This window comes from Phoca vitulina, unplaced genomic scaffold (genome assembly GCF_004348235.1).
Source record: "Phoca vitulina isolate PV1807 unplaced genomic scaffold, GSC_HSeal_1.0 scaffold6, whole genome shotgun sequence".
Lineage (NCBI taxonomy): Eukaryota > Metazoa > Chordata > Mammalia > Carnivora > Phocidae > Phoca > Phoca vitulina.
In genome coordinates, this window is record NW_022589709.1 from 62966878 (window position 1) to 62978338 (window position 11461).

At 36.6% G+C, this 11461-nt stretch overlaps 1 protein-coding gene across 2 annotated transcripts in view; it reads left to right on the forward strand.

Moving 5' to 3' along the window:
* Positions 1 to 2091, forward strand: part of DEPDC1B (DEP domain containing 1B) — an 80822-nt gene extending 78731 nt beyond the window's left edge. The window contains exons 10-11 of one of the 2 annotated variants that reach the window (XM_032403505.1): positions 210 to 395; positions 1654 to 2091. In XM_032403505.1, the coding sequence (XP_032259396.1) occupies positions 210 to 395; positions 1654 to 1815 (348 nt within the window). In that variant the 3' untranslated portion in view covers positions 1816 to 2091. The remainder of the gene's footprint in view (positions 1 to 209; positions 396 to 1653) is intronic. The other variant, XM_032403506.1, reaches the window with a different exon arrangement.
* Positions 2092 to 11461: the final 9370 nt, after the last annotated feature.

Below are 11461 nucleotides of genomic sequence, written 5' to 3' on the forward strand. Positions count from 1 at the left end.
GAATCTCTTATTTAAAACTGTGGCTTTAAGTGATATTTTTTTTCAAATTTATAGAAACACTTTTACTTTTTAATAAAGAGTTTTTCCCAAACGAATTGAAGAATGACATGGCATTCCTAGTAGGAGATATTCTGTATTTGATCTGAACCAATTTTGCAACTTATATGAAAATACACTTATTCCTTTCACTATTAATACTTTTGCCTCAGATAAAATACCCAGGAGCCGATATGGATATCACTTTATCTGCCCCATCATTTTGCCGTCAAATCAGTCCAGAGGAATTTGAATACCAGAGAGCATATGGTTCTCAGGAACCTCTGGCAGCTTTGCTGGAGGAAGTCATAACGGATGCCACACTTTCCAGCAAAGAGAAGAAGAAAAAACTGAAGCAGGTAAAAAGGATATTCTTTAGAAGCCATTTCTTCTGCCTGCTGTTCTTAATATTGTTTTTTCTTTTTATTCTCTATTTTAATGGATTTCATATTAATCTCATCTTCTGAGATGTAGCAGTTTTGAAAGTATATTATTCAATTCATATATTTCAGAAGTCTCATGGATGTACACAGTTGTGGTCAGTTTCCCACATCTTTTTCTCCAATGTAGATATTTTACCATTATTGCGCTCTTCATTTATGGAGCCGCTCTCTGTTATTTGTCCTTTGTTTGGGTATGTGGATGGCTAGTGGAGCAATTACTTTAAATTCAGAGAAGCTTTCAAATGAGGACAGATTCCTCTTGATTTTTTCTGAAAGGCAAATTACATTGAATTTGCAGAAATAAGATGTGTAAAATTGAAGAGGCTTTGGTTTTAGATAGCCAGTGTCAAATTGGTTTCTTGCCTCAGGCGTCCCTGAAAGTGTTTAGCTCCTGCTAGGCAACACAGCTTTGGGTTTCATTGAAGAGTTTTCATTTTTAACTCAAAATAGATTTACTTTGACCATTCTTAAAGTATTGACTCAAGATTAAGGGAATGGTTTTTATTTTTCAAGACTGATTCCTGCAAGCTTGATTCCTGATCAGACCATACATAGGGGATTATACACAGAGCACCAGAGTTCTAGACTCCCAATCATATTTTTCTCAGTAATTTTGGAGAAGAGTTCAGTGTTGAGGATCAAAGGAAAAGCATATTGCCTCTCTTCAAGCTTTTCATAAAGTAATATATACTGGAACGTTTTCCCTTCCATTTGAGCAGAAACAGGTGGGGCTGAGTTGGAGAAGCAGGGAGATCGTGAAATGTAATTGGGCCAAAATTTTCTTGAACTGTATAGAGCATAAGTTATTTTCAAGTCAGAATTACTTGTGAATATTTTTAAAGTCTATTTATAGTTAGCAAGCGGGGGAAATTTTAAGAAATATGACCGAAATGAGTTTGTTTGAAGATTGGATCAAATTAAAGTTGAATTAGATCTATAGCAAGTGGAATCAAATGATCTCACAAAAAGAAATGGATTTGTGTTGGAGTGAATTTAATTATGATGTCATCATCTTATTCTCTTTTCTGATGGAGAGCAATAAACATTAAAACAAAATAAAGAGAGCCTAGTATGGAATCAGATCAGAAACTCTTTAATTTTAAAATTAGATCACCTAATTTTATTGGTTCTTATCTGGTTTTTTGACTCATCTTGAGTCTTTTTTTTTTTTCAGTTTCAAAAATCCTATCCTGAAGTCTACCAAGAACGATTTCCTACACCAGAAAGTGAAGCACTTCTGTTTCCAGAGAAACCGAAACCCAAACCACAGCTGCTAATGTGGGCACTAAAAAACCCTTTCCAACCATTTCAAAGAACTAGAAGTTTTCGGATGTAGTACTTCCATAGCTGTTAGAGATCTCTGTTGTTGTTGCCTCGAGCAAATGGGTGGTTAGAGGACTATGGCGGTGGAAGAAAGAAGAGCAGACAATAGAGACTACTGAAACATAAAGTGAATGGACTTCTAAAAATGTTGAGCCAGTATCAGTATTTTTGTAAAGCTCAGTGCTATTTTTAAAAGTGTAAAAATCAGTTAAAATTTAGACAAATATATAGTGTTAATGTTAACGTGTTTATAATTGTTACAAAATTTAAGGGTATTTTTATTTTTTTATTTGTTGTTTTTCATGGTGTTGAAAAATAATTGTGTGTTACATTTTAGTTACTGATGTCTTTGTTATAACATGTCTTAAAAATAGTGTATATACTTGAATAAGAAAGACACTGGGTACTGTTACTGTGATGCTATTGATGTCATAGCTTAATAGTTGTGATTTCTCTGTGTAAAATCTGGTTTTCAATGTTGCACAAAAATTCTTAATGTCCTATATTATGATGGCTGTGTCTTTTATTGCAGATTCGTTGGATGTTATGACAGATATAACTAAAGCTGGTTCTTTAATAACATATATATTAGCTGGTGTTTACCTCTAAGTGGGGTAGATTTTCATTTTCCTGCAGTGGTATAATTTCAGTCTTGGCTGAAAACGGAGAATTGAACTGAATAAACTTTTTTGGTCCCCTTACACCTGTAATTGTAAGTCAGATCTTTGTTATTTCATGAAAAACACAAATGGGTTAAGTAAAATGAGACTACTTCCTTTATATTTCCCCCAGCTTCCTCATCCTTTTGAAAGTAAATGGAATGTAAATAAATACTGTTTTTTGTTTTTTTATATTTTATGTGGTTCTGCTTTGGCCTTTATTTAGGTTAGTTATAGAACATCCTCAAATGCTAAACATCATTATCTTTGCCAGTGTTCTCACATCAGTCACTTATTTCTATGATAAGTGACATTTAGGCTTTTGTACTAACCTTCAGGAGGTGCTTTGTCCATTTCTTTTGCTTTGCTTTGCCCTTTTGCAAATAATGGTACACTTAGATTATGGAGCATCTGGAAGCTTTCTTTATAAGCAATTACCCTAAATCTTAAGAGTAACAGTCACTAGTTGGCTTGTTCTGCCCTTTGGACTGAATTTTCCTTGCCTTTGTGATCTGACCCTGTTCTTTTGTAGCAGATGCTTCCTACATTTGATTCAGATTTTGTTTACTTAAAAATGGATAAAAGTATTCCTATTGATTTGGGTACCACCTTTCCTTCCAAATATATAAAGTAATGGGAGATTTTTAGTGTTTCAATATTTGTTTTCAGACCTTGGAATAATGTTTAGAGCAAAGAATAAGTCTACTTCTGCTCTCTTTGCTCTCCAATGCAGAATGTACTTTCCAGAGTCTCCTCTCCTATTGAATATCTTTAGAAATATATGCGACTGTTTTTTTATTCCCTTGAGATTACATTTTTTTAAAAGGATTTATTTATTTATTTTAGAGAGAGAGCACGGGGTGGGAGGGGCAGAGGGCGAGGGAGAGAGAGAATCTCCAGCAGACTCCCGGCTGTGCGAGGAGCCTGATGTGGGGCCTGATCCCACTACCCTGAGATCATGACCTGAGCCAAAATCAAGAGTCAGACACTTTACCAATTGAGCTACCCAGGTACCCCAAGATTACTTTAAAGAAAAAAGTATAATTTACTAAAACATCACCACTACCTAAGTATGAAATTGCTGAGTGGATAATACCAGTCTTTCAAAGTGGTTGTACAGTGAACTCCCATTGGCAGTGTGAGTTCTTTTTGCTTAATGTCCTCACCAAAAGTTGCTATTGTCAGTTTGAATTGTCATCAATGAGGTGGGCGTATAATTATATCTCATTATGGTTTTACTTTGATTTATTAATATGGCTAAAGATGAAGACTTTTTCCATATTTTTTTTACTTTTCCCAATTCTAGTTAAATTTAAACATCAGCTTGTCAGACTTCATGTGTGCACGCGCACATACACACACACACACACACGGAGTTGGGATTTTGATTTGGATTGTATTGAATTTATAAATCAATTTGGAAAGAATTGCTATCTTTACAATATTAAGTCTTCCAGTTGAAGAACATGGTTTATCTCTACATTTATTTAGAATAAATGAGAAAAAAAATAAATTTCTCTGTAAAGTCTTGTAAATCTTTTGTTAGATATGTTCCTAGATATTTGATACTTTTTAAAAAACATTAGTATCAAAATTTTCAAATATTCACAAAAGTAAAGATAGTAGTACCCATCCCTAACTTCAGTAATTATTATTCAACTGATAAATACCTTGATGTTTGATCATACTGTAAATGGGGTTATTTCAAAATTTCTACTTTCTGTTTCTTGCTCATATATAGCATAAAACTGATTTTTGTGCACTGATTTTTATACCCAACCTCCTTGCTAGACTTTCCTGTTAATTCTAAGTGTCCAGTGTGATTTTTTTGGATTTGCTACACTCACTACATAATAAGCAAACAATGACAGTTTTTTGTTTTTCATTTCTGTGGTTGACAGCATTTAAAATGTCCCCAGTGATCCCTGCCTCTTGGTATTTGTCCCAGTGTGTAATCTTTCCTTGAGTGTGAGTTGGATCTAGTGACATATTTCTAACAAACAATATGGCAAAACGATAGGATATCTCCTTTGAGATTAGATCACAAAAAGGCTCTGGTTTCCATCTTGCTTGCCGTCTCCCTCTCTCTCTCCCAGGCCTGCTCTGAGGAAAGCCAGCCGCCCTGTCTGAGCTGCCCTACGGAGAGGCCCCTCCGGCAAGAAACTCCTGTCTCTGCCTACTAGCTAGTGAGGACACGAGGCCTGCCAACAGCTGTATGATCTTGGAAGTGGATATTCTGAGGCCTGCCCGCCGCCACGTGAGTGATCTTGGAAGCACATTCTCTCAGTCAAGCCTTGAGGTGAAGGCAGCCTTAGTTGACACCTTGACGGCAGCCTGGGACAGGCCCTGAGCCAAAGGACTCAGCTAAGCTGTGCCTGGATTCCAGAGCCACAGAAACTGTGAGGTGGTAAATATTGGTTGTTTCTAGCCACTTAGTTTTGGGGTAGCTTGTTATGACGTGATAGATACAATACACTTAATTCTTATTCCCTCCCTTACTCCCTCCTTCCCTTCGCCCTTCCTTTCATCCTTCCCTCCGTCATTTTTTTAAATTATTATAAAATGTCACTATCTCTGGTAATGCATTTGTTTGCAGTCTTTTCATTTTGTTATATTTTAGTTGTGTTCCTTATAAACAGCATATGGTTGGATTAATTATTTTTTTAAGATGCCAGCATGACAATTTTTGTTTCTAACTGTAATGTTTAGACAAATTATATCTAATATAATTACTCTATATTTAGATACAAATATTTATCGATGTTTTATAGCTCTTTGTCTCCACTTTCTTGACTTAGAATTTTACAAATCATTTCATGTTTTCTCCTACTAATTTGAAACTAAACACTTTCTTAAATTTTTTTTTTTTTTTTAAATATTTTATTTATTTATTTGAGAGAGAGAATGAGATAGAGAGAGAGAGCATGAGAGGGGGGAGGGTCAGAGGGAGGAGCAGACTCCCTGCCGAGCAGGGAGCCCGATGCGGGACTCGATCCCGGGACTCCAGGATCATGACCTGAGCCGAAGGCAGTCGCTTAACCAACTGAGCCACCCAGGCGCCCTGAAACTAAACACTTTCTAATCTTCCTGTTGGGTCCTTGAAAATTACATCTTATATACTAATTTATCCAAGTTTAAAGTTAGTAAATACATTTTACCCTCCTCTCAGACTGTTCAGGGACCTTAAAGCACTAATAACACTCCCCCCGCAAAACAGATAGTGTTCTGTGATGTATTTTAATTTTACTGTTTTTAAACCTCATACTATGTTGTTTTTATATGTAACCCTTGTTTATTAGACTTACCCATATTTTACCACGTTTTTCCTTCTTCTGAGAGTACATTCTTTAGAATTTATCTTCGGTGTGTGCTGGTTTTTGTCTGAAAACTTTTTAATTTGGCCCTTACTCTTTTTTTTTTAAATAGCTTTATTGAAATGTGATTCACATACTATACAATAACCCATTTAAAGTATATAATTCCGTGGGTTTTGGTAGGTTACAATTTTAATTTTTTAAGTTGTGATTAAATATATATAACAAAATTTGCATTTTAATCGTTTTTAAGTGTATAATTCTGTATAAAGAACACCTTCATTCTCTACAGATATTTCTGCTATTTATAGAATTCCAGGTGGAGGGTTATTGTATTTCAGTACATTGTAGGTATTCCTTTGTTAGCTGGCTTCCTTTGTTACCCCTTTGTAGATAACATGTCATGTTTTGGCAGGCTGCTTTTTAAGATTTTCTCTTTGTCTTTGGTGGTCTGTGGTTTACAATGACATACCTAGTTTATATAATATACTCTTTAAATGATCATTCTGCTTGGTATTTGTGGGGCTTCTTAAAAAAGAGGATCAAGGTCTTTTACCATTTTATTTTTTAAAAAATATTTATTTTAGCGAGAAAAAAATGCAGGGGAGGGTGAGGGAGAGAGAGAGTGAGAGGATCTCAAGCAGACACCCCACTGAGCAGGGAGCCGAAGGTGGGGCTTGATCTCATGACCCTGAGACCACGACCCTGAGATCATGACCTGAGCCGAAATCAAGAGTCAGAAGCTTAACCAACTGAGCCACCTAGGTGCCTCTCTTTTACCATTTTAAATACTGCCTTTGTCATAATCTCTCCTCTGCTTATGATTCTTAAACATATTTTAGATCTTTTCACCCTATCCTCTCTCTCTTAATCTCTCACATACCTTCCATGTTTTTGCCTTCCTATGCTGCATTCTAGATAATTTCTTTACTCTTTCTTCCATTTCAGCACATCTCTCTTCAGGTGTGTTTAGTCTCCTGTTAAATTGGAATTTATTTTGGAATTTACATCCAATTTACAGCTCAGGAAACCGAGAGTCAGGTTGAGTAACTTCCTCAAGATCCCCCAGCTTGTGAACGGCACAGTCAACGACCACAACCTGCTCTGTGGGGCTGCACAGCCCGGCTCCAGACTCTCACTGAGCACTGCTTTATCATGTTTATGAGCACTCGGTGGATATTTATGTAGAAGCGCGCACATTATTTTTCGGTTTATACTTTCTAAAACTTAAGCGCTCAAATTTCTTTTTGATTTGTAGTGTTTTCTTTGTTCCAACCTAGCTTTGCCAAATTCATTTCCACTGTTTCTCTGGTCATTTTCTATGAATATCTGCTGAAGATTTTTCACTGAATTTCCTGCATATTTCCACAAATACTGCAACAGTGCTGAAACCAGAGTATTTCTTAGAAGCTCTGTGGTGCAATCAGGTATTTCTTTGTAGGTATGCCTTTTAAGGTATTATTATGTGCAATTGCTTTTGTTTTTAGGTCTGATGAGTAGAAAATGTCCTAAGGATTGTCATTAATCTGAGAGACTATGATAAGGAATTATCAAATGAGTGTTCCATACAGAAAATTTGAGGGTACTACAGCACATTTCAAGGTTGAGTGTATCTTGGGTATAAACAGAGTAATGGGATTCAGCCATTCTTCATTCTGATTTCTCATGCATCTTTGTGTTCCTCTATCTGCCTTCAGGGAAGTCACAGCTGGGCTCTAGCAAACATAGTAGATGTATCTGTCATGACTTAGCATTTGTGTTACCCAGGAGCTTGATTCTGATTCCCATACCCAGAAGAGAGTTTCTGTACATTTTTATAGGAAATATAACTTAAAAAGAGCCAGTATTTGTGAACCGTTGATGGTCAAGAAGAGGAAACTGAATGTTTCTATATTTAGAATGTCACAAAATCTTCTGTCATGATTGAAAGAGAAATCAATTAAAATGGTTCTTTACTATATGGGTGTGGCTGAATCTTTATTATTTTTACCTTTACCCTGAAGAACAAAACCTGGCAAATGTTAAAGTCCTGGAGGTAAAGTAAGAGTGTTCTTATCTACTAAAATCGGTATTAAGAGGCAATTCAACTGTATGTCTATCCATCATCATAGTATTTGCCCAAATTTTAAGTGTTTACTTCAAAATGAGACACTGGAAATTCTAATTTTGTGACATTTGGAATCATTTTGCACTTGCATTTTCTTGCTAATGACACCATAACCTGCAAAAAAGTATAACATATTGGGGCACCTGGCTGGCTCAGTCAGTTAGGCGGCTGCCTTTGGCTCAGGTCATAATCTCAGGGTCCTGGGATCGAGCCCCACATTGGGCTCCTTGCTCAGCAGGGAGTCTGCTTCTCCTTCTCCCTTAGCCCTTCCTCCTCCCCCTGCTCATGCTCACACTCTCTCTCAAATAAGTAAATAAAATCTTAAAAAAAAAAAAAAAGAACATAATGAGTAACTTCTGATGGATTTTTTTTTGTGTTTTAGTGTCTATGTAACCTCAATGTTTCAACTTCCAATTTGAGAAACTGAAATGGGGAAAATAATGGGACAACAGGGTACTAGCCCATTAAAAAATAAAAAATGTCACATGTTTAGTGCATATTTGTGTTGCTGTGTAAATTTCATAATTCAGTGAATCTAAGATTTAGTTTAAAAACCATTTACAGTTTTTGCAAATTCCATTGTGGAGAACTGTTAAGTGAATTGTTTGCTTCACTTGAGTATCTAGAATAAATTATATTTTCCATAAACTGTCCCTGTCTCAAAACAAAAAATAATATATGTATTTGGCTGGGTGTATTCACTGTATAATACTTCCGTTGGGGCTCTTCTGTCAAAACTGAGAACAGTATCCAGAGCCTTGTTTAGGGCATAAAACAGAAGTTACTCTCCCTGCTTCCAGCCTCCACAAATTTTCCTTCTTGTTGCCAGCATCTCTCTAATAGTGATAAGATGGTCTTCTTGAGTATTCTAGTAAAACAAATAAAGCTCAATTTAAAAAAACTCAGAGGACTATTTATTTTCATAAGAAATAAGTAAACTACAATTGATATTTAAGAATTGAAGTACCTTTGATCAGTGTAGGGTAACCCAACATGGGCATGAAGAGGTCTTTTGCTCACTGTTTCCACTAAGAACTTGTGCCCTGTGGAAGGGTTTTGGCAACAAACATTTCAGTGATAATTTACCAAGATAGCGGAATGGTTTGCTGTGAAAAATAGTTATGCCAGGATAAAATGCAGTCTCTGATTTTGAGAGCCTATGATTCCAGTTTATTTCTATTTACTGATGTATACGTTATCTATATTTTTAAAAAATTCGGTGTGTTTTAGCAAAATCACATCATGCGAAAGATGTTTTGAAGACGAGAAGCGTGTGGCTGAACGTTTCTTCACATGAGATCTTAAGACAGACCATAAAACGAGGCATAAAGGAAAAGAACAGCAGAAATGAGCCTTCTTGCTTACTGATTCTGCTTATTTTTTCATTAAACATAGGATTTTGCCCATATGCAAGTTTGTCCTAAAGATTCTAATCTTAAAAACGCTTTCTGACTTAGAAAAAAATTTAAGACTTTTCTAAAGGGAATGTATAAGGTGGTCAAATCTGATTGGATAATACTGCTTCAGTGTTTAACTCTTAATAATTACCTGAAGCAATAATTAACATTTAAAATATACACTGACGTCATTTGTAAATTTCTTTAAACTTTCTACTCATCAAAATGCCAAGTATAATTAGCCGCAATTACTGCTTAAAGATGATGAAGGCTTTGATTTCAGGAAGTTCCTCACTCTTCTTTTCACAGAGAATTGAATTCAGTGATCTGTTAAGGCCCTAGGAGGGGTCTGGTTTAGGCCGACTCTTCAAAAGTCATGACCCATCTAACAAGGACAGATGATCCCAGGAGGGGCAGTCTTGTGTTGGTAATGATTGTACCATAAGGGAAAAACTAGAGATTTTATTTAAAAGTTCTGTATATTTTATATAATTAGTAAGCCATTAATTGTGGAAATAAGAAGCTTGAAAATTGATCATCTTTATTGTGACAGAAGTAACTGTGGGTAATATTCTGGCTCCTGTATGAGCACATTTTCCTCCAAAGCCCCACAGGGCTCTATTGCTTGCTAAGCATTCTTCAAAAGTGGGCAATAAATGGTAAAAATGAGCAGTTATGTACATGCAGCAGCAGATAACTTGGGTTAAATGTCAGATTATTAGATTTTAAGGTGAAAAAAATTGCCTGCGAAATTCATTTTGAGGAAAAAACCACAGAGGTAGGATAATTTTGTGCAAGTCAGCCCCTTGCCTCAGCTACTTTTCCTGCAGTGTGGCAAGAACTGCCTGCTCTCTTTCCTTAGAATAAATCTTGTTTTACTCTTATTCCTCAGACTCATTTTTTGATCTCTAAACCAAGCCCTTTATAGTAAGTGTGGAAATCGCATCTGGGGTAAAACATGAGTTTACCAATGATGTTTTTGGAGTTGACCGTATCAGCATTGTATAAGCAGTCCCGTAAGCAGAGCCCAGGAAACAGCTTAGAGGTCACTGCGAAGATGAGTGACTTTATCCGAGGCGGACAGGGTGGTGGAGGGAACACTGTGTTAGCAACTGCAGTGGTCCCAGGGGAGAGCTTGGGGAGGCTTTCCTCTCCCTCCCCCAAAAGAAACATGACTAAGGAAACACTGTAATTGCTGTGCAAATGTCACCTCTAGGCAAGACTCTTCCTCCCTTCTTTCCAACTAAATTAGTACCCAAAGGTCCTTCCCACTAGGATGTATAACACCAATATTGGTTAGACATCAGAATGTGTGGGTTTTCAACTGTAGCTCTACCAGTAAGCAGTTGGGCAGTCACATGCTCTCTGGGTTTTGGTTTCCGCAGTAAAGGGAAGGGATTGGATTTCAAGGGTCACAAACTCCAATGTCTTCTGGGGACGGGAAGATATTAGAAGTTGCTAGTGAAAGGGCCAGTGGAGGGTTGGAGTATGCGAGTCCTACACCAGAGTATTTGAAACGAAAACAAAATGTCAAATGCCAGTGTTGGCCAAAAAAATACGATGTGCAGAGATGACAAAATTTGCATTAGGTGAGCTGTAAGGTCGCTTCTGGTCCTGGTGTTTGGTGATTTTTTTTTTTTTAACCTTTTCCCACTCTTGGCCCTTTATTGCCTTGTGCTTATTTTCCTCTATCTGTCTCTTGAGCTCTTCTCCTTTTGTTCTGAGTAGAACATATGTCAGCACACTCAGTTCTGTATGAAAATAGAAGAAAACCTGTCAGGGTAAGTTTAAAGTCAATGCTAATGCATCATGAATTGCTTTTCTCCGAAAGGAATTCTAACCTCATCCTCAGGCTTGTTGTAAATGCGTCTAACTTGAACTGCCATTTGCCTCTGTTTATATTACTATGCTGGTTGGTTTCATCCACAATAGCGAACAGAACATTTTTCTTCATTAGTGTCAATGCTTGCGTGTTATATGTTTGCACCTGTCATCACAGTTGTTGATAAAATATTGAAGAATTTTGGGGAGTCATCGTGCCAACCTAAATTGCTAGAGCCAACCTTCAGTCTCCTTGCATATGTTTATTTTCTCTAACAGGTGGCTTTTTACCTACGTTGTCTTGTTGGTGAAAGCAAAACCAACAATACTTTTTCATTTCTGGAGCACTTCATGCAGGGCT